Consider the following 24,124-nt stretch of genomic DNA (forward strand, 5'->3'; position numbering starts at 1 on the left):
CTGGGTCAGGGCTGCTCGGGCCCAGCAGCCTTTTGGCTCTTTCTGCCCCCTTCCCACGACTAACGGGCTCCCGCCCCAGGCTGCGCGTACGCCCTGTCACGGCCCGCCCGCAGCCGCCTCACCCACCTCAAGCGCCGACACCACCCCAACGGCCGCGGCACGCGGTCCCATTCCGGCGGGCTCGGCGTGTCGCGCAGGCGCGTGGAGCGCACCCGCCAAGCCGCCGCCCTCGCCGAGTTTGGCGCGGGGCCCGGGAGGCGCGCGCCTGGGAGGGCGGGAGGGCGGGGCCTGTGGCGGCCTAGAGCGGCCCGGCGGCGGCGGCGGCGGCATCATCATGCAGCGGGAGGTGGGCAGCCTGCCGCTGGCCCCCGCTCTGAGGGCTAAGCTCGTCGCCGCCGGTTTCCAGACGGCGCAGGAGCTGCTGGAGACCGGCCCCTGCGGGCTCAGCAAAGGTACCGGCGGGGGTCAGGGGGGGAGGGAACGGGATATTGTCCCCGCCAGGCCGCCTTTCGCACCCCCCCCCCCCCCCAATTGGGGCAGGTCTGCCCCACAGCCCTTCCCTAACCCTTTCCCTTCTACGGAACTTTTCTTGGTAGCTTATTAGCGAGGATGGGGTTTGAGTAGGGGTTTCGCTGGTTTGAGTGGTTGGCGCATAGGAAGGCGCTTGGTCCGTCCTGAAGTGGCAGCTCCCCTGAGAAATCTGACTGAGACCTCAGGTGAGTCTAGAGAAACGGGCAAAGTAAACATCTACTGGCTTTCCCATGTGCCTAAGCAAAAAAAAAAAAAAAAAAAGCGGTTTTGGTAAAAGATCCTTCTTCCACCGAGTGGTAGATGTAAATGGGATACAGAAAAAGAACAACCGGAGGATTCTGTCTCTCTCATTCCTCTTCTTTCCCCAACTGTACAGGCTTTAAACAAAATAAACTTCTATGATGTCAGAAAGTTACCTTTTTCGAGAAGCTAAAATAAGATTTGCACAGCCTTTGTAAGAAGTGTATCATGATTTTGATTATCAGTAGTTTTATTATCTATGACGTGGTAATAGTTTTGCCCTGAAGATCAAAGTCAGCAAGCTAGATCCTGACAGATATGTGTGTATACAGATAGACACACAGAGATATTTGCAGGTATCTCATCTCATCTCTGTTACTCGGTCTGTATTTCAAATCTAAAAATAACATGCAAGGTGCTCAGCCCTGGAACACCCTGAGAATTCAGAGTACGATCAGTAGGTGCCACTGTCACTTACTAGTCTGCAACCTGACTTCTTTTACAGGAACTTATTTGCTTCAAATGAAATTAATATGATAGCACATTCAGTGCAGAATAGGTGAATTGCTCTGCCAGATCTCATCCACATCTGTGAACAGCAGTTTTGATTTTTTTATTTGCAGATAGCTTATTGTCACCTGAATTCTGAACACAGGGCATCGTTGCTCTAAGTTCTTTTGAAAATCACATCATTGGTTCCAGAGTTTTTGGCAAGCTGTGTGCATCGGTGTACTAAAAGAATTAATATTTTTGTGTTGCGCTGCAGAATGATCAGGTTCTGTCAAACTAGTTGAATTATCTCTTCATACTTTAAATAAATCACTGCTCATAAAAATAAGGTAGTGTTTCCTGGTTTTGACTTTTCTAGAACTTGGAATCTCCAAAGAAGAGGCACTGGAAGCATTACAGGTTGTGAGGCAGGAATGTCACGGGGATGCAGCAAGGACTGCTGGGGGATCAGGCACCACCAGAAAGTGCACGGCACTGGAACTTCTGGAAGAAGAGCAAGCCCAGGGCTTCATCATCACCTTTTGTTCAGCGCTAGACAATATTCTGGGAGGTGGTGTGCAATTAACAAAAATCACCGAGATCTGTGGAGCGCCTGGTGTTGGGAAAACACAGCTATGGTATTTTATTTTTAGATTACTTCTGTGCAACTGACAATCACTTTGTTTAGTTTAACTATGAAGAGAGTTTGGTTTTTTCTTGTTGTCATGACTGCAATCTCTGATTCTTCTACAGCATTATAAATATAATCATGGCAATGGCTGTACTGTTTCCTGTTCCATGTATTTCTCAGCAGAAATGTCACTTCAGGAGTGATTTGGGAGGGGAGAGCTTTGTGATGTAAATATTTATCTTTTTTCTCTTTCCCATGGCAGTATGCAGTTGGCAGTAGACGTACAGATCCCAGAATGCTTTGGGGGTGTAGCTGGAGAAGCTGTGTTCATCGATACTGAAGGAAGTTTTATGGTAGACAGAGTAGTGGATATTGCAACTGCCTGTGTGCAGCATTGCCAGCTTATTGCTGAAGCTCATCAAGAGGAAGGTACGTTGCTAAGTTGTTTCTTTCTGCCTAGTAGGCTAGGACCCGAGTGAAATGAGTGTCTCGTAGGCTGCAGTTTTACAGTTTGAGGGTTTCAGCAGCAGTGCTGGCTTAAGGTGTTCTTGGTGCCAGCCTTTATATTTCCACCTGTATGTATCATACCCTGAACTGCGTCAGTATGTAGAGCCATGCTGCAGACTGAGCTGATCTACTTTGAGAATCATTCCTTCTCTACATGATGATTTGTGGGGTTTTTAGGTACTTGGAGTTTTTGGCTTTTTTTTTTTTTTAGCACATTAATGATCAAATTTACAGCAAAACCCAAACACAACTCTCGCAGCAAAACTGAGAGATAATGTGCTGCAACACAGGGACAGGAAGAGCAGCTGGGGAAAGAGAAGAGGAATGGCAGAATTTCTTAAAGCAGTGTTACAGCTGAAACCCCATATTGTAAAACTGTAGATGGAGTTCAGCTCTTTCGTAAGGTCAATATAGCCAGGTTGCATTTAATGAAGAGTTTTATTCTATAAGTCATCAGTGTGTTGGGGGTACTGACGCAACTTTTATGTTACTCTTAGAGTATTTTATGCAGCAAACTTCTGTTTGAACAGAGGTAAAAGGACACCACATTACAGAAGCTACTGCCTGTACATTAAACAACGGATGATTAATAGTCACTGTTGTCCTCTGGTGGTGTTCTGGCTTGAAAATGATTTACTGGAAAAGTTCTTTTTTCAGAAATAAATTTTTCATTTTTGGAGCACTCCCTGGGAGGCTCCGGTGTATCTGTGTGCAAATGCTGAGATAGCATCTGCTCACCACCTTCTTGACTTTCAAGCCAGATGGAAGGTATGTTTCCCACACTCTTTTACCTTGACTGTTTCTGTTTCTGGGGCTTTTGCTGTTGCTATATGTGGAAGGCATAGTTTGGTAGAATGATGAAAGTAGCAATATGCTAGTACAGACTTCTGACTCATTTACTCATCTATTTATTTGTTCTCAGATCATCTAAAAGCTTTGGAGACTTTCTCTCTTGAAAGTATCCTTTCTCACATATACTACTTCCGTTGCCGTGACTACATAGAGCTTCTTGCACAGGTCTACCTCCTCCCAGACTTTCTTTCAGAGCATTCAAAGGTAAGGGTTATTGCAGACTTACCAGAAGAAATCGCTTCTCTTCACACTAAAGATTTTCAGGGATGTTCATCTCTTATAGTAAGAGCAACATGAGTAACACCTTGGTACCTCATCAGCTTCGCAGTAATACTTTGGCTGATGCCAGAGTACAAATGTAAAGCTTGCTTGCTTGTTTGCTTTTTCATTCCCATCCCAATTATTCTTGAGAGTAATTTGCTTTTGCTACCACTGCTGCCATCATCCTGAATCTCCACTTTGAGGCGAGCATGCTGGATCTATGTTGCCACATGTTGTTACATTTCTATGAGCACTGAGTTACCAATCATCACAAAACTGCTTTACAAAAGAGTCTCTGTGCCAGGTGTGCATGTGAGCACCATGATGCAGGGGGCTCAGGAAGGCTTACTGCCATTTTTTTTTTGTCCTAGAAGATCACTGAGGCCCAGAAACATCTTGTACCATCTTGGCATCCAGAAAGTGACTCTTCTCCTTTTTTCCAATACATCTTCTGTTGCTACAAGCAACCAGAGCCTGCAGCTTGACTCTTGGGTGGACTACAGCTAGAAAGTTTCCTAGTACCTAGTGTCTTAGTGAAATGCTATTGTAAGGCAGATTTTCACCACCTCCCTTCCAGATTTCTAGATTCTGCACAGCAGATCACTCCCTAACAGGATTTGGGGAAGGTGACTTGTGCCTCCTTCTAACAGAGCACAAATCAGTGTTGTTTAGTTAGATTTTCTTTTGCATATAATTTCCATTTTTGGAAGCTGTTATGTTCTTGAAAGTGCAGATGGGAGTCTTACTTTTGCTTAGTTTAGTCTGGTATTTCCCTTTCTCTGCCAGGTACTAACGGTGCCCTGTTGTGTTTGCTCTTGTGGAAAGTACATGGCTTCATTAGCACAGTTACATTGGGCTGCAGTTCTCTGGTACCATCTGTGCTGATTATCTGTGCTTGGCCTGGAGCCTGAAATACTGAAGGTTGCAGGAGAACCGTAAGACCTTCTGGTGATTCCTTGGACAGGCTATAAGTGACTTGACAGATTGCTCATTGCAGTCCAGTTCTCATTAAAATTAGTCTAATCCCTCTGTGCAGACCTGGAGGTGAGACTGGGACCACAGGGAACCTCCAGGTTTTAGGGTTTTTTTGAGAGCGCTGTAGTTGTAGAGAGTGTCATTTGGAAATATGAATTAGTTTGAGATCTTTTTAATAATGTGAGAAAGACCAATAATATGAAAAGGACTATGTTAGAAAATATTCTTGTCATAATAAACCTAATTTTTTAAGGTCTAGTAGAGACAAACTGACATGGAGAAAGCATGTGTTACCAATCTTTCTCTATATAGCCTACTTTTAAGTCTGCTTATTCGCTATTTTATAACAAGTGCAACTAGGAGAAAAAAAGCTAAATTACATCCTATCTGGACATACTCATCTGATAGGCAAGTTACATAACTGTGTATACATTCCTTTCTAGCATGAGTCATGTTTATACTGTTAAACTGATTGTTCTTAAAGTCAAAAAATTATGCATAAGGAAGACGTGCAGGGTCATAGAAAAGAATTTGCAGGAAGGAGGAAAAATGAGAAAACACAAGAATATCTTCTTTTGATTCTAACTATTTCATCTTTTTCAAATTAAGATTATTTTTTTTTCTTCCAGTTGGAGGCCCAGGGCCATTTCACAGAGTGATGTTTGCTGCAGGCTTGTATGTTCCAGTCACAAAGCAACTTCCCAGTAATGAGTTAAATCAATAATACAGAAAATCAGTTTTCTTGTGTTGTTTCCAATTTATCATCTTGTGCATTAATGCAAGAACTTGCAGATACCTAGGATTTGAGTGACATCTGAACATGCAGACGCTGTAAGACGATCCATCTCCCTTCTGTATTTCAGACAAACTTGGGTCATCAAAACAGCTACAACAAATGAAGTTAGAATAAATCAAAATCCCAGACTAATGTTTATATAGTGTCTTGAGGGTGATGAGCCAGCAGCAGCATTGTGCTCTAGCTTCAGCTAATGATTGCTACAAAAGAAATAATTCAGCAAAGCAAACATCTTCAGGCAAGATAGATACTCGGCTCCATTGCACAGTGTCTGGAATATCTTTAAGCATCTGTTAAAATCCATGTTTCCGAGACACATCATGAGCCTTAGAATCAGATGAGTTATCTTAACAGTGACTACAGACAGCATGTATTCTAATTTTGGTTTGGATTTAATTTTTGAGGGAGAAGGTGAAATAAATTAGTGTTCGTGGAGAGCTGATTGAAGTACCATTCTGATGTTTAATGATTTATTTTTTTTTCCTCCAGCTTCTCTTCTGCAAGGCTTTAAGTCCAGCTTTGTTATTTTATATTCTGTACCAGGTGCTGCAGAGATAAATCAGCTAGCTGTGAGTGAGCTCTGAAACTGGAAACAATTGGGAAGGGCAGCTCTGTGCTGAGTTAACTAATGGAAGAGCTTAGTGCAGCTTTTTGTTTAAGCCAGTGCAGCTATGGTCTGAGCTAGTATCTATGCATAATGCAGTACCACACTTAGCAAGTGTACTACTAGCGTGTTTGGAGCTTGAGGCTTTTTACCCTGCACTCTTGTGGAGTGCTGATTGTCTCCGATACATGTAGATAATAGGTGTTATGCTGTCATGCACATCTGAGTATGAAATAAAAGATTGTCATCACCTTACATAAAACATTCCAGTGCACATAAAAAGAGGTCTTACTGCTTTTTGTCATTTGTTTGTAGGATAGTAGTGGTCATTTTTCCTTTTCTTCTGCATTTAGGTCCGACTGGTGGTAGTTGATGGCATTGCATTTCCTTTTCGCCATGACTTTGAGGACCTCTCACTTCGAACAAGGCTTTTGAATGGTCTGGCACAACAGCTGATCATCATAGCACATGATCATAAATCAGCGGTAAGTCTGGAGTGGGTTTAAATTACAAAAGATGCTACTTTGGAATAAATACATTACAAAGAATTAAGCAAATGTGATTTGTGATTGTCTGTAAATAGCAAAACTGCAAGAATGTCCTCTGCATTTGTGTTTGCCAGTTTGGTTAGTAAATATAGATGGATCACACAGGCAAAACTGTTCAGGTGGAAAATTCCTAGACTTGCCAAAATAAGTAAAATTTGCATTAAAAGCATCCTGTGGATCTTAATTAAATGGTAGCATATCAATTTGTCATGCTGTTTCACATCATCTTCTTTAATGATTTGGTTGGACAAGGAATGCTCCTTTGGTGACTTTTACCTACAAAGCACGCACATTAAAATACATCAGAATATTTAGCAATTCCAACATAATTTTCCACTCTTCATTTAAAAATAAACTACTGTCTTAGCAGAGGAACTGTTCTTAGGGAGGAAAACCACTTTATCTGCTAGTTTGGCTTGCTCTTCTGGCATCCATGGAAACCCATAGCTTCCTTCCTGGGCATTGTTTCTACATCATTTACGCCAATATGGAGGCCAGCAAATCTGCAGCCACGTAGCCAGCAGATGGCACTCAGAAGCTACATCTGTTCCAGAAGTTGTTTTGGCAGGTCTTTTAAAGCACAGAAAAGCATTGTTCAGGAATTAGAGCTTACACAGTCTCAAAATGGTGCTTGTGCCTGTAACTGTTTCCAGGTGACTTGCAACCATGTCACCCACAACTCTCTTCGTGCAATTGGCTTTTGTTCATAACTGCTAAAAATAAGCCTCCCCTTGTGCTTCCTCTGATAGCTGCAGGAAGGGAATGAGCACAGCTCTACATTCCGCCTGGGTTGGGTGATTGGGCTTGCTGCTGAAAGCGTACCCTCTCTCTCGCCCTGACATGAATTATGAAGCTTCTTCCTGCTGGTGTGGGTGCCAAGGGAGACGAATGTTATATGACTGCTTGATTTGCACAGCTTCCAGTTTACCGAGTGCTTTCACTCATGAATTGGGTACCTGGTGACCTTGAACAGAAGCAGTTGTCATTGTACGGTCTTTTTTTCCTTTGGTCAAGGGAAACATATAACTTATTTCTATTGAACAAGTGAGCAGTTTAGTGTAAATGCTTGCTAAATAAACACGTGCTAAAGAAGTTCAATTGCAGAGCTTCAGAAATAATTTAGTTCAGAGTGGCCCTCTTAGTTTTTGACTTAGTTCCATGTAGCTTGCAAGCAGTCTAAATTCAGCTTGGGTGCCAGAGATTGCTTGTCAGGCGGCAAAGCTGGGCAGTCTGAATGCTCTAATATGGTAAGAAGCTCCTTTAGTTTCTAAAGCTGAACTCGGTGGGTTGTGCTAGGATGCCCAGACCAGCCCTTCTCCAGCAGTGTGATGGGGAGCCAGTTGGGGGCTGTTATCATCCATATATGAGTTACTTCCCTAAAATACACAATATATGTGTTGGGGCTTTCAGCTATGTAAATGCTTTGGTGTGTGCTCAGTGGAAGTGCTTGCTCTAGCACACTTTTCTAACTGTTGAAGCAAGAATCATACAAGCACGTCAAACAATGAAAACCCCTAGGGTTTAAGATAGGTACAATTTTTTATTTTTCATTTTTAATGAACTTTGCAATTAATATTCCTGGCTCTTTTCTGTCTCACCCACCCCCACTTCTACCAGGGATCTAACCTAGACTGTCTGTGAACCTCCTACGAGTGATTCGTGCTGCGAAAACACTCCCCCGCTCTGTCTGTTCACTTTCATTCTGCTTTGTATTGTACCCACTTGCGCATTTTTAGACTACAAGCTGCAGAAATTCTGTTAATCACTAGGCTTATGCATGTTTTCAGCAGCACCGAGTTCATTTATGCCAGTGACTGAAAGCTATCTCTTTATAGAGGGCTAGTGCAAATCATATCCATCTAAATACAGATCCAAACAGTATTTAGTACAAATACGGTGGAATATACAAGTTGTGTAGGGTTTGTATCCTTTGGGAGGGGAGAAATTTAGGTTTCTTTAAGGTCTTGAATTATAGAAATCTACCTTCCATGCAAACTGAAAATACATTTTGCAGGGTTCTCTTATTTTGTTTTGGCTGTTGAGAAAAGGTGAGGCACCTTTACAGTTTCTTCTTGTTAACACAGAAGTTTCATTACAGTTGGCAAGAGTTTTGCTTGAGTAACTACTTTATTGGTAAAAGCTTTCTGAAAAACCCCTCTTTTCCCACCCACCAGTATGCTTCTTTTCTGGGCATTTTCTTGTTTGTTTGCTTCTGTTTCCTCTTGTAGGTAGTTCTGACAAACCAAATGACAACAAGGATTGGACAAAACCAGTCCACATTGGTACCTGCTTTAGGTAGGTATTTAGCTTGTGAGTTGAAAACTCAGTTAATCTTCACATATATAACTGACTTTCTTTTTTAAAAGTCATGACGTTTTCAGATTGAAGGAAGTCACACATTGGGAGTGTTGCTGGATTTTTTTTTTTTTCTTTTTAAACCAAAAATTTTAATATTAAACTTGATAGTAGATCTATCAGTATTCCTTAATATATAAATAAATATATAATATATAATAAATCACCCTTTATGGGGAAGCACTAGGTACTAAGAAGTCTCTGAGTAACTAGGTTTTTAGACATGCAGCTCATGTATTGCAGCCTTCCCCTGAGGATCTTAGGCTGTGGAATTACCTCTATTCCAGCTGCAGCTGTGTCAGCTAAGGAGGCCACTACCCCTGCTGGAGGTCACTGCTGCATCCCATGTGCTGGCTGAGCTGTTTATGTGATTGTCTCCCAATCCATTTCTGCCAAAAGTAGGCCAGGTAAGCTTGAGCTATTTAAATAATAAGTAAACCTCTGATAAATCAGGTAATGTAGACTGAAATTGGCTGGTGAATGATCATGCAAAAAATGTAGGGATGGACCTGGGGACAGTAAACCTCTAGCAGGAATGTGGCAATGAACAAGTTAAAGTACTAACATAAGAACACAGCTTAATAGTTGCACACCTCAAACTATGCTGCAATTTCCTAAATTCCCTGAGAATCATTCACTGCCTCTCCAAAACAGTTTAAATTGTTTATTTTGCCATTACACTTGAACACATTCTATTAACTATTTGCAAAGGCATTTAATATTTGCTGCATAGCTGGAACTTTCTATCCATTGCTCTCTACAGTTGTGATGTAGAGGGAGGTTCTATGTGGGAACCTCAACTACAGCCTGCCCATAGTGACTTTAAGTGTCTTTTACAGGCTGCTCCATTTTATCCTGTAATGAGCGGAGTACCTCATATAGACTCTTCTGCTGCGGTGGGTCACAGGGGAAAATAGAACAGTTCTTGTAAAGTAGAGATTTTGGCAAATTAAGAAAAAGCTCAGCGTTTAAATCTTATTTCAGGTTGTAACTTTGTATTATTTTACGATGCACTTAAAGGGCACAAATTCTCTGTCCACGGCTTCAGTTTCTGTGAACTACGTAATGATTCCCTTGTTCTGGAGGGGAGGGAGAACAAGGGGACAGTACAAAGGCAAAGATGTTCTCAATGTCTGTACGGGCATTGAACCATTTGGCACAGATGTAAGATAAAAATGAACAAATGCAGACCATTTCCTTCAAGAATGTGAAGAATGTCGAATTTTGAGCTGTGCGTGCAGATAAAGACCCAGCTTCCAGTATCTGATCCTTTTTGTCATTTTTGCCTCTTGCTCTCTGATGTATTATTTTTGGCAGCCTTTCTGGCTACAAACTCAATTAAAGCTAATAGATTCTGTCTTTTTTTCAATAGCCAGCGTTGTTTGAGAGCTGTTGTGTTTATTGAGTGATAGGGACAGTAAAGAATGTGAAGACATTCAGAGGAGTTTATGATTCAAAGATACCATGTATTGTCTTGCACATATTTTCTTTTACAAACATTTAATTTGACATAACCTCATATTGACCTTAAACTGATTGTGACTTTCACCAGAATGCATGTGTAACCACATAGTATTATTAAACTGAGCAGTGTGTACTCTCGCAAAAATGAGAAACTTTGTACCAGTTGGTAGAATATTTAAGCTAAGAGATATTCCCCTCATCCTAAATGGCAGTATCTCAAGTTGAGCATTTTGGAATGGTACAAAGCTGTTTTCATTTTGATGTGAATTTATTCCATAGACTCGGTGCAAGTATTGAGCTGGTGGATAAAAAGGTGATTTTTACGACCCACGCTGAAGGGATGCTATTTCAGCAGTTTCTTCGTAAAGGCTAAAGAACCTCTTACTCCTCCATGGCTGGTTGTAGCCAAAGGAACTGTTGAGGGACGGGTCAGTAGCAATACCCCAAGTAAAATCAATCCTATTGCTCCCCTAAATAGGTTTTCTCTCCATTGACTGGTAAGCCTTAGAAACAGCCTTTTCTAGATTCCACAAGAGCATTAATCTCTAAACTCTTATTCGGCTTCCTAGCAGAAGGGAAGTTCTTAATTATGGGGGCGGGGGGGCAGGCAGGAAAGCACAGATGCTGCAACGTATTAAGTCAAGAGCTTTATGAAGGAGACAGCTTTCTTTCCCACTAGTGATAGCTAAGCTGGGTGTTCCTAGACATTTCTACTGGATATATTTAGAAAGGAGGTCAAATATTAATCTACAGCCAGTTTAACTGAGAAATATCTCATTTTACACTAGCATTTTTCTCTCATATTTGATACAGTTGGAAAAATTCTGGTGCGGAATGTGTACCCGTTGTAAAATGCGTTTTGATCTCTGACTTGGAACTGTATCTGATAGTCAAAATCTTTAATCTCAACTTAGATATAGTGGAGCAAGATGGCAAGATGCCTGGAGAGTCTAGGTCTTCATTACATCTGAATCATCTTTTTTTTTCTTCTCTATGGTATAATGAATACCAGAGCACGTGGGGCATGTAAGGCTGGTGACATGATGGAGACCAAGTGATTCAGAATTTACAGGGCTGTGTGCAGGTGAATAGGAGAGGCTTGCAACACTTAACCAAAATGACTGTTTTAAAATGCAATCCATCTTTGGACTACTGGCTGTCTCCTGGGATAAACAGAGGAAAACACCCAATAAAACTGTCTATAAACTGACTGAGCTTGTGGTCAGGTGTGAATTGAAACAGTAGGACTGTTTCCCCTGAAATAGCATAACAATCCAAACTTCCTTCTCTCTTTCCACCATGCCCCCCCGCCCCTTGCTTTTGCTTATGTTCTTTTGCATTTTGCTGTCAGAAGCAGAAGACTGCTTCGGGGGCCCTTAATACTTTAATAATCATTGACTTTCTCCCAAAGCTTCTATCCCTAAGGGAGTGATGTTTGCTCATAATTATGCCTGAGAGACAGAATATCACAATTTTGAAGTAGGTTTTAGGCATACTCACTAGACTTCTTCAGTAGTAATTACAAAAATCTTTTCTTCATGCTGCCTCTGTTTTCAAGATTTGTCTAGTGCCTGTCCTTTATTAGGCGTATATATAAAACCTTTATACAAATATGGAATATTGCATCAAGCTTTCTATAAAACACACTCTGAGTACAGAGGTTATTCCTTGTCTCAGTATATTTGATAAACTAGTTGTGAAATCCTTGCACATATGAAAAAGATGTGATTCATTACTGCATGAAAGGTATATGTGTTTTAATTGTGGGGTTTTTTTGGAAGACTGTTCTGATTTCAGTCCAGTTTACTGATGCTGCTGCTGTTGTAGGAGACAAATAAAATAGCCTGTCATTTTGTGTCACCCAGGAGAAAGCTGGGGACATGCTGCTACTGTCCGTTTAATCTTTCACTGGGACAACAGTCAGAGGTAAGTGAAAATGTAGGCCAGTAAGGTACATAATAATACTGACAAGTGTGACATTTGAGAATCTTTGTCAGACTGGCCCTAGTGGCCAAGCAGGGATTTGAATTTGACTTCTTGCCTTGGTCTGCCATGTCCCAGGCTACTGAGGCTCAAGAAGAGCTTTCTAGTTCAGCCTAAGAGAGTGTGGGCTGAACTGTCATGCTTCTCCTCTCACCATGGTCAGCTTGCTGCAGTGCTGTACTTTCTGACAAGGTGCCATGTCTCATCAAAATATAACAACCTAATGTCAGCTGCTCAGACATAAGAATTTAGGATCTGGTGGCTAAGTAGAATTTTTTTATTTTTTTTTTTTTACTATCTGCATTTTGTAAACAGGGAGTAGAATTTCTTGGCTTCAGGCTTTTAGGCCCTGGTCAGTACAAAGCCAAAGATGCCAGAGAAGGCTTTCCACCTAAATAGTGACTCGCAGGAGGTCAGACCCTGAGTCTTACTGACCCCTGAGCCTCAGTGGCAGCCATTGGACCTTTCTGCTTTTGAATTCAGCAGGATGGTTCTGCAAAACTGGGCAGCTATGCAGATACCAAGTTACAATGACCTGCAGAGAGGTAAAAAGAGAGCTGTGTTTACTCCCAATGCAGAGCTGACCTATGGAGGATGATTTTAGAAGCCCGAAGGAATGAGGATGACCCTTCTAAAAACAGTATGAAGTTCTGTCTGTTGCAATGAGATCTTTGCTGTTTCCTGGTTCTTTTTCCCCCTCTTCACTGTATTGCAAGCTCACTTCTCTTTCCTGGTCAGTTAAATTTGTCTTGTATATAGTATCACAATGCAGCAACTTGAGATTAAGAAGCCTTGCTTCAATTCCCTAATCTTCTGCAAACAGCAAACAAAAATGCTACTGGAATGTTGTTGTGCATAGTTTTGCTTGTTAAACTTGAAAGAGGAATGCAGCGACACTTCCTTGTGGAGTTTTGTTTTTTGAATTCTGAGTTTGAAGGCAATGCAGAATGATTACAGCAGGCTGTTTAATTTGGAATTAAATTAACATCACTGCCTTTATAAGAAGTTGCATCAACATAATGATTGCAGAGTGAAAAAAAGTTAATTTTATATATCAAAAGCAAAGAGCTTTTTTCTTCTGCAACACAGCTAGGAAGGTTGTAGATACAGGTTCCAGAAAGCAAGACAAAGATAGAGAAAAGTGTTTTATTTACTGTTCTAAATATGCAGGTAATATGGAACGGGGCCTGCAGAAGCAGAGCAATTCTGATTACAACTGCCTATCTGTAAAAAGCAGAAATGGCTAGATTCTATTGCATTTTTACATGAACTACCTACAAAGATGACCATTTGAAAATCCATTTGCCTTTTTTTTTTTTTTTTTTAAATTGTGCTTTGGCCAAATATGATACCTGTCTCCTTTCTCTCTACTACTGAAAATGTCAGAGCTTAATTATAAGGGTTCTCATTGCTGCGAGGAAAGATCCTGTTGAGTCAGAGGCACACAGCAGAGCTCTAGCTGAGCACTTGTAAAAGCATGGCTTCTGCAACTTCAGATTTAGGCTATTTTGTAAAGTATAACCCACCACTTAAATGTTCTGAGGAATTCCCTGTGTAGCTAATATGAAGTGGCAGTGTTCCTCAGGCTGTAATTACGTGCTCTCTAATAGAATGGCACCTCAGGGAGGAAAAAAAACCCCAAAATAATTAAGAGGATCTTTGGCAGGGTGTCTTGGTACAAGGAGCAGAATACTTTTGCTTTACATAAGTGTAAATTTTGGGAAGGTGGTCATGGTGCAGACTAGCAGCGCTGGGATCAGTTGAAAAATCCCTTGCTTTTGAGCTGCTTTGCACTGTTTTATCTATAGTATGCAAGCATATTATTGGGCTAGGTGCTGTATAAGCACAAATCAAGTTGCATTGCTTAGAGCCTAAATGCACAAAATCAAGCAAGTGTTAGAGGAGAAATACAAGAGAAACTATTTTCTCAAGGTTATGCTGTATGTCAGTGGCAAGGTCAGGCTTAGAAATAGAACATCTTATTCTCATTCTCCATCCACTAGGTTATATTGACAGGCTTGTGGAATCTCTCGAAAAAAAAGCCCTAGAAGCATTTGAATTCTTGAGGGTATCTCCCAACTTTGAGAGGTCAATGAACAAATGATTGCTTAATGGAGTAGGAAAGAGTTGTGCTCAAAACCAGTTTTGTTTGCGTTTTAAGAAAGTGGCATTTGGAATTAATTCATAGTGAATATTGCTCAAAAAATGTGATCAAATACTGTGATGAAACAAGGCTAATTAATCATTCACTCTTTTTAGTAGGTGTACATTGTATTTGAGCTGACAGGTCATGTAAGGATGGGAATTTGGCATCCACAGTGTAAATGACCTAAATGAAAATACATACATAAGAATTCCACTGGTCACCTACTCCATAATTATGGGAAAACTTGGGTCTGGTCATTTGGTTACTTGGAATTTTTATTATTGTATTCACTAATCATAATTATCTGTTTTTTGTTTAACCAGGTTGGCGACGTTGTACAAATCACCAAGTCAGAAGGAGTCAACCATACCGTATCACATTACAGTTAGTATTTCTTTTGGGATGGAGAGAGAGAGATGGGAGCAAATTGTTAGCTGTAAAGGAGCTTTCAGACACATAGACAAATCTGAGAATGATGTTTGCTCTCTTAGTGTTGCCTTTCAGTTGCCTTCTGAAAATAATGAGTAATACTGGGATGTCTCCAGGTTTATGAATATTTTGTACCTTTCCTCTTTAGAAAAAATGACCCAGCGTGTTAGTCCTCTTAGAGTTAAAACATTTTGATTTCCAGATCAAATTTACAGGCAGCCTGTCCCCATCTGTTCTTGTGCTAGTACTGCTTATTTTATCTGCCCTTGATACTAACTTTTGGCCTAAGTGCAATTACAGAGAACAAACGTGCACTCTCTGAGCCTTCATTTTGGGAGACTTGAACAAGCCAAGCTGTTTTCTCCCTTGTGAGGTAGATTGTTGTTTCCCAAGTGGCTCTTCTCTGCATCTGTTCAAGCTGTGTTTATCTTTTTAGGACAAGGGTGACCAGAATCATACATGGTATTCCAGAGGTCTCACCAGTGCTTTGTGCCATACATATTTCCACATCTCTGCTTTAAGTGCATTTCCTGATATAGCCTAGGTTGTATTTATCTCTTTCATAGCTCCATCCTACTAGGGACCCTATGATCCGCCAATATATACAGATTTTTCTTTTCTGTCATTATCACATGAGGAACTTCCAGCTTATGGCTGGAGTCCTTATTCATCCTTAGTTAAATCCTGTGATTATTTTCTTTTGTGGAGTCCTTAGATACATATTAATGAGGATGCATACTGTCTAAGCTGTATTTAGGTTTAAAAAAACCCCACCACTCAACTCATATCGTCAAATATCAGATACATAGGTACATGCCATAACTATTTGCTATGTGTCCTCATGGAAACACGTTGCCATAGCATTTGCTGCAGATTTTAATGCTGCCATAAGATGAGATCTTCAAACTGTTGAACAGAAATCAGATTTTTTTTTCACTCCTGAATGTATTCACCTGAACAGAAGAAATACTGCAAATATATATATATATATATATTTTTTCATAGTTCTGTAAAGACTGGAAGGGTAAGTGGGACTACATCCCAAGGTTGTTTGGATCATGTGATATGAGTGCGTGGCCCTTTCTCTCCAGCTGACAAACAGATGGATTTTATCTTAGACAGTTTAATTGCCTTTTCCTTTCAGTTTCATATTAATTATAAAACAGCTATGCTCTCTTCTTCTGTGTGAATGCACACAATCTTGAAATAGAGTTGAGAGTACATCCTAATCAAAGATTAGTTAAAACTTAAGATTATCCCTGTGTTTTTTCCCTTAATCTTGTTGAGCTGCTGCAGCAGATCGTTTCTGTAGGTTAAAAAATGTATTATCCCTGTTTCTTTAATGAAATTCAGGTCTGATGGTAACAGTCTGCTGTTATCATTTCTCATTCCCATCTCCGTAGTTAAACTGGAAGATGTAAATACATGTTCAAAGTTTCCAAATCTGACCTGGCACATCTATGTATAACCAGCATACAAAGAAAGATAATTTAAAAAATAATAAATTCCTCAGGCCTAGATCCTCAGAGATGTTTAGGCTTATGCAAATTAGATACTTTGATACCATTGACAAACTGGCTGTTCAGCGCCTGTAAGCCAATGGAGAAGTGTGTAACTTAGTGACCAAGCTCTAGCTCTTTTTCAGCTGTGTCCTTTCCAGCATACTGGCAAGTTGATCACCACTCTGAGCCAGTGTGGAAGCTGTGGAATGCTTATCAAATGAAATAGAGTTTCTTTCATAGGTCAATAAGGATTCATTCTTAAATGCAGAGTATAGAAGTGTAAATCAATTTATGCACAAGGGAGTAAGTAGATAATCTGATTCACCTAAATTTCCCAGGTAATGCGACCCGCTTATTTCATCGTGAAAGATAGAGACCCAGGACCTATATTCTGGGTAGGAATTGTTAGTATTTCCCTGAACTGTGGAGGGTCTGCCAGACTAGCAATGAGAATACTGCTCAAGTAATTAAGCAATCTACCTTTATCAATCTTGATGCAGTCTGTAGACACCAGAAAACATCAAAGAACAATTCAAAACTACCATAGACTATCTGAACTTTGTAGGTCTTTGGTTCCATTAGCCATGTTCTCACCATCTAAAAAACACTAACGAGCTTCACAAATATACACAAAATTCTTGTATTTTCAAGGCACTGTGCCCAGGAGGTACATGCCTTTAACTAAATGCAAAACATCCATACTAAGCAGCCTACTTTATCGTGTTCTGGCCTTTATAACCATTGGAATGCTTTCGCTGGGAGTCTAGCATGCTGGATTAAGTGGATTCTTGGCCACAGATCCACCTTTGTGCCTAAGGGAAATGGCAGAGATTAGATGCAAGCAGCAGTGAAACACTAAACTTGAAGATTCCCCATTACACTATTTAGGATAACACTTGAGTTGCTTATAATAGCAGAGGGACTGCACAAATTCTGCCCTTGTGGCACCTCTTGCTCTTTGTTCCTTTAAAAACATAGCAGGCTATGTGAGGTGAGGCATTTAGAAATAGAAATACAGAGATGGGAGACTTCAGCAAAGCAGTTTGATTGGGTTTTGTTTTGGTTTGGATTGATCTTGGTGTGGGGGACGCTGGCATTTTAGAAAAGTCACATGTCTGATAGTAATTCTACCTGCTTTTTCACACTGCACCAACCTAAAATGTCAGCTTTCCTGAAATGCTCTGACCCCTGTTGTCTCTACCGGAGCATTTAGGATCCTGAAAGCAATGTCTTTTTCTGATTAACCCCTTTTCCTGTCTAAGTCTGCGCTGCAGTGCATCTTCACTGAGCTGTCAGCAGTGCTCCCTGCACAGCATTTGTCTGGAGATGGGAAGACAGTTGCAGGCTTCACATAACATCTCAGTATCTCCATCTGCATTGATGACATGTTTAACTAACTGATTTTCCAGATCTTTCGTATTTTAAAATCTTTTAAAACCATTAAATTGTGAGCTACAGTAACAGAAAAGACGAATGGTACTAAGCCAAATAGATCACTTTAAGCTCTCTCCTGAGTAGCCGCATCTAGTTTTCACTTCTACATTTAGTTTTTGGCAGTTAAAGGATCTCATCCCTTTGTGTCCCATAAATTACTATGCTGGGACAGTCTTTGCAGTCTAGAGACTGATTCAGATATGCTGTTCTCTTACAATGTCTCATTGATGTTTTCAGTTCATTAAGTAGATACATGAAACAAAAATATCCGAGGTTTTAGAAATCCACAGTTTTGTTTCTGAAAATGACTGAGGCAATTAATCCAGTCATCTCCTTGCTTCTGTGGGAGCTTGAATAAGGGCTGAAGGATTTGGCTTTTAATTTATTTAAACAGGCAACATAAGTTAATTTACAGAGAAGCAGTGCTTTGTAGCCATAGGGGTTATTAGTGGTAAAATGAAAATGATAGCCTGGTTGATGAAAATAAAATATCTTTAAAAAGAAAATGAAGAGACAGTTATTAGTTGGCATGTGTGTCGAAAAGCTTGCCGTTCTGAGCTTAGCCTGGTCTATAAACGTTCTGTGGCCGCTCATCTAAAATAAATGACAGCATCATACCTTATTCTGATCTTCTGGGAACTAGTTACTCATGCTTTATATCCATAGAAGTGTTATCACATGATTTTGCTTATATGTTACAGTCTCATGGCTTCCGAGATGTGCATCCTCCAGCTGTCACTCAAAATGCAGAAGATACTGAAATGAACCCTCGCAAACGGCCACGGAGAGAAGAGGAAAAGTAACAGCGATTCAAAAGTTGAATGTTAAAAAAATTTGTGCTACGTGGGAACAGTTGCATAGTGAACGTGCAACCAAAGGTAGTCTGAGAGACTCTAACTTAAATTCCTGCTCTGGACATTATTTTAACATTAAGACTGCAATATGCATGTTTTTGTTGCAGGAAATTCCTTTGTGTATGGCATAATTTTACTTTTATAATAAAAATCTATGTTTTCTATAACAAGAGGCTTCAGCTTTTGGGGGGGGAGATGGAGACTACAACTCTCTTACTCTGGCTAGAAAACCAATGAAATGCAAGCATCTAATGCGATACATTTAATGACACAGGTCTCAATCACTCATCTGGGTTTTTGTGTATCTGAATTTAACAAGGTTTCATGCAGCAATCTGCTTACATGCCTCAGACCAGGGCAGAAGGCAGTGGAGCTGCTGATGGATGCTTTAAGATAAATACATGCCTAAATGCTGTGCCAGATTGGGGCATTAGCCCTTACCTGCTGCAAAGTCCTTGATCAAGGACAATCAAAGCACTGTTTTGACCTTCTCATTTATCTTGTAGTGATAACAGTAGAGATGAAAGACTAGATCTGAAGGATGAAAGATTTAATCCAGCATGGTAATTTTATGTTCCTATCTTAGTAAGAAAGAGTATTTTACCATCACTCAAACTTGAACCAAACTGCTGCATAGCCCTTAACTTCCATGTTCTTTCTTTACCAAAGCATTCAGAATGGAGCTTCTGTAATCAGGATCTGTTTTGTTCGTGGCTTTAATAAAGAGGAAACTCAGTCTTCTTATGACACCAGCAATATATTAGCAGCTCCAGAATCTAAACCAAGTGAAAGAATGAATGTACACTGAAAATACAGTGGGGTTTTGTCCTCTTTTTATTAAGAGGAAACAAATCAATAATATTATTAGAAGAGGAGAAAGGTACTGCAGTGCAGAACAGTAATTACTTCGATTATGAGAAGTGTTTGTCAGTACATGTGCACACATACGACCCCTTTCTGGCATAGTGCTTGATGTTATAGCTGAGGAAACTCAGCCAGCAGGCTAAATGGAGAATTCAAGTTGTGGGAGTCACTATCATTAATTTTTAATTTAGTAACACTAAACTGACTTTGCCTTGAAACAAAATTCAGTGCTGAATCTGAGTCACAAAACCTCTCTATTCAAAAAGCTGCAAAAAAAGTGGCAGTGATGTTTGGATCATTATAGCCTTTAGATATAAATTGCATAATAAAATACTAAAAGGAAAAATATTCAATTGCCATGCAGCAAACTGGGCTATGTCAAAATTTAAAAACTGTGAGTCAGGGAGAAGCTCTCAAACAAGCATGACATAGAGGAAGAAAAGCAGCGGGATTTGTGACTCAGACAAACATTTCAATGCAGGAGACACAGGCAAACAAAAGGATCCTACCGCATGTGATGTCAGCAAGCAAATGCTCCATTTGGGAATAATAGCTTCCTACGTATTGCAGTGCAAGAGGAGGGGGGAGCTAGCACGGTACACATGCCTACGTAGCCACAAGGAAAACCATCCATTAAGAATGTTGTAGCAATATTTTAAGAAGCACTGCTGGTTACCAGTGATAGCTGCTGTCTAACGTGTTTGGTATTTATGGAAAAATCCATTTCTCTCAATTTATTGTGTTCTCATTTAATATCCTCAACACGTTCTTCCATGTGTGAGGAGAGTAAGGACATGTCTCCAATATACTACTAATTTCAACTAACTGTGTTTTTTTATTTTGTTTGTAGTAGAGTAGCATCCAGAAGCCCCAGCTGAGATGCTGATCCTGTTATACCACAATAAATCGTTTTGTCTGAGTAAATGTTACATCTTCCAGTATTCCAGGCATCATTATCAAAATAAAAAAATTGCGTAGTTACTGGTTAACAGTGGGAGTTACAAAATGTCCAGAGGAAACATTGGAGGCTCTCTATGCTGAGATTTTTAAATTTTTTTTTTTCATATTGAAGCTATTACAAAAATCAGCTCTGCAGACCAGAACTAGAGAGAAGGATCTGTTGGCGGAGACAAAATTAGATTAAATGAGCCAGATTTCGTTCTCATCTGCTGGAGACAAGGAAGCTGTTCCAGGCTTAGAATTGCGTATAAAGAAAGAATTTGACCGTTGCCTCGCCAGTAAATCTTCCATGGCAAGTTGATATTTTCTTACATGTGCCTGGAATTCTCTTGCATTTCACAGCATCAGTGCACAACAGTGAGTGGCGTGAGAATTTTGTGACTGCACAGAAAGTAAGATTCTAACTAGCCAATATCGCAGCACTGAATCAAAAACAGAACAGGTTGTTTGATTTGCTGCTTACGTCCCAGTTTTCTGAAAGCCAAGAGCTTTAACTATCATGCTGATTTTAGAATTATTCCATTTTGTAGGGACGACATTTACTTGTGGTGTAGGAACCTACTTCGTCACCACAACAAGAATACGGTGTCTACCACAGGGCTTGGCAACAGGAAAACATTGTGGTCACAGCATACTTCTTCTCAAGCCCAGAATCCTGCTTTGAAACTCTTTAGTTTGGACAGGGAAAATAACAATTTATTTCTTCCTGATTTTATGTGTTCTGCACCTTTTCCATTATGAAACACTGAGAAACCAACTAGCTTCCAACTAGAATAAATTTAAGAAAACACAAAGAAGAAACAGCTTAACTGAAGGTAAGAAGGTGTAGCCAAGGTTCAAGTTATGCAGTCAGTCTCGTATTGAAGGTAATTACAAACTGGTTGACTAATGTGGAAGGAGATTCAGCTGCTAACCTGAACATTGAATACAGTGCTGAGAAAAGTACATTTAAAATAGAATACCTATTTTTCTGTTGAATTTCAGTTACTGTTCCTTTATTTATTTTGGGGGGACTAAACTTAGAATCAGATTTATTCTAAGGTATTTCATGGATTAACGACAAAGGTGAAATCCTTACTGCCTGCCTTTTTAACTTCACCCTTTTTCTGAACAAAAGATGTGTGAGTTGGAAGGACAAGTCATTGTGTTCCAGCTTCTCAGAAGAGATTGTCTTTACCGTGCTCGGGATCATAATTATTTAGAAAGGCACATTAAGCTATATTATACTGTTTTAACACATGCCAGTTCTATATGAAATGTATTTGATTAAGTTTTGAAGTCTGGTTTGATGCTTTCTTGTCCTAAGACAGACTACCTTGAGGGAAATTGAATAAATAGAGCACTTACATTGCAGTAACACAAATATTACAACAGACTACATAAGGGACATAATACTTCTTTTTACAGGGTGAGAGCCAGGGAAGTTAACCTGTGGTTCCCAAAGCAGTTCAAGCGCAACAGCCTTGCTATGAGTACGCACGCAGGAGCCTGGCTGTAGGGGAATGTGAGCCACCGGCTGCCGGAGCTGGCAGTGTCTTAGGGCCGCCGAGCAGCCTGCCCAGCCCTCCTCCGCACCAGTCCTCCCCTCGACTCAAGGAACCAGCGCCAGCTGGTACCTGCTCCCGGGCTTCCCCTCGCCCCGGCTCCACAGGCTGCGTACTCAACGTCTTGTGGCTTCTAGCCATAGAGTCATTTTGGATGATTAGGGTCAGGAGAGTTGGCTTCCCTTGGCTGGTGCAAGATTTCTGCATTAATGTTCTATGCTGAAGAATGAAATCACTGGGAACTGGCCCCCTTCCCAGTACTGAATTTCACTCACAAATGCACCCACTGTTAAACTGTAAACTACTGTCTTGCTTCCTACAAGCAAGAAATATTCATACGATATGCATTTCTCTATTTATTGGAGAGTCTAAGTTCTACACAGTTTTAACTATATCTATAGAAATAATAAATGGTATTAAAAGCAATAGTTCAATCGCTATACAAGCAGTAAAAACGTTAGCTTATATGCTGAAAGAATGCATAGAGAAGTATGTATTTTACTAAGTCACTATCCAAGAATTATAGCTAATACTGTTCATTTTATTACAAGAATTACTTGCCATTGATTTAAATGGAGCCAGAGAAGCATCAGGATATTAAAAAAAAAAAAAAAATCACATTTCATTTTCAAACAATGAGAAGGGGGAATGTGTAAAATATAAAATAGCCAGCAATGTATTTAGGAAAGTAAAAAGGAAACTCTACAGCCCTCAATAAATGGTTCTAATTGGATCCGGATGCTTTTCTCAAAACCTCCAAACATGCTGTTTGAATACTTGTTCAGCTTGGTATCTCACATTGCATTATTTCTGAGTTCTGAATTTATGACATATACTTCTAATGCTCTAATTTATTTAGTGTAAACCACTGCAATTTTAGCAACACAGTTACAACTACTTACTTGGTGATTCTTTTTGTATTGTATACGTTGCTAAAATAAAAAGTTTTGCACTAAAGAACAAGTTGTCTCCTTAGCATGAAAATTATGCCTATGAAGTATAGCGTGTTAATATGAGACTGTAACATAATTTGTAACACCTTTTTTTACCACATAAGCTTACTACACATTGGACTGTAAATGTTATGGAATACATCACATAAATATATCTCTTTCAAAGTCATTTATTAATTTATTATTTTGTATAATTAACACAAACTTCTGTGGCTAAGTCATAGAATTTAAGACTGTTCAAAGAAGTTAGCATCAGCTGCATACACACTTTAAAGTCTGTGAATCCTACCATTCTATTTTATCTGTAGTGGCTGGTTTCTGGTATTCATGTAAGTGATTGATTTTTTGATTTGGTTTTTTTTTTTTTTAGAGATATTTCTAAGTAGGTGACTGTAAAATTCAAGGTCTTGTGACTGGAGCAGGATATCACAGAATCAGGAATCTAATCTACAGTGAGATGATGAACAAGTCATTTAAAGTAAGTCTGTGAAAGAACCAATATAATTTTTTTTAAATCCCACTAGGCACCTGCCTTAAATTTTGCTCTCATTTTAGGATGAACTTCACCCTCCACCCCAAAAGGGCAGAATATGCACACGCTGTTAAACCCCTGGAACACAGTATAAATGGGATTTAAGCGGTACACCATTTTGTATCACCTCCTCTGAGCAAAAGTGAGCTTCAGGCTTAGGAATCCCAGTAGTGCCATATTCACACAGTGTGGTACTGTGGGGCTTCAGCCTCAGATGAAATGTGTTGCAAAAATGGAAAGTACAGAGGAAGGGCCCGGCACAGTAAAACGGCCAGCAAGCTCTGTTGTTTGCTGATATCCAGGAGGCCTGTGCCCCTCATCTCCGTTTAGCAGTAAAAGGAAATTATGGTAATGAAGAGTGACTGATTGCTGTAGTGGATCAACCTTAATAAGAAGCTGTTGGACTCTGGTGTGCTCCTGCCTGCAGGATGATCTCATGATTTGACAACATCCAGACCACATTACTAAGTGTTATGTGGTCAGCTGTGTTTTACTGCGGCAATCCCATGGGCACTAATCTACAGGCACACTTCAATCAGTCAGTCAAAGATTTTATGATGTAACAAACTTCATCTTTGCCTTTGTTAATAGGAAACAAGGTATGTTGTGCTATATCTGCTTTGACAGTGTTCCAGACCTGTTCAGTCATTTTGAAGGGCTCTGCTTTTCA

General features: G+C 40.1%; 1 protein-coding gene across 9 annotated transcripts; it reads left to right on the plus strand.

Annotated features, from left to right (window-relative positions):
* Window positions 1-311: 311 nt before the first annotated feature.
* On the plus strand, window positions 312-23,798 carry RAD51C (RAD51 paralog C). Of its 9 annotated transcripts, XR_012651095.1 has the most exons (12): window positions 312-452; window positions 1,640-1,898; window positions 2,154-2,320; window positions 3,321-3,454; window positions 6,240-6,371; window positions 8,663-8,729; window positions 12,119-12,179; window positions 14,706-14,766; window positions 18,449-18,625; window positions 20,538-21,240; window positions 23,293-23,400; window positions 23,478-23,798. XR_012651095.1 is itself a non-coding variant. In XM_075032896.1 (9 exons), exons 1-9 carry the CDS (start codon window positions 335-337, stop codon window positions 18,548-18,550), a joined length of 1,101 nt encoding a protein of 366 aa, XP_074888997.1. In that variant the 5' UTR covers window positions 312-334; the 3' UTR covers window positions 18,551-20,531. The 9 variants fall into 9 exon arrangements, 2 of the variants coding, with proteins under 2 accessions (XP_074888997.1, XP_074888998.1); XR_012651094.1 differs by having other exon boundaries at window positions 23,293-23,798; XR_012651097.1 differs by lacking the exons at window positions 23,293-23,400; window positions 23,478-23,798 and adding an exon at window positions 21,833-22,915.
* The last annotated feature ends 326 nt before the right edge of the window (window positions 23,799-24,124 follow it).

Source organism: Buteo buteo, chromosome 7 (genome assembly GCF_964188355.1).
Source record: "Buteo buteo chromosome 7, bButBut1.hap1.1, whole genome shotgun sequence".
In the NCBI taxonomy this organism is placed as follows: Eukaryota; Metazoa; Chordata; class Aves; order Accipitriformes; family Accipitridae; genus Buteo; species Buteo buteo.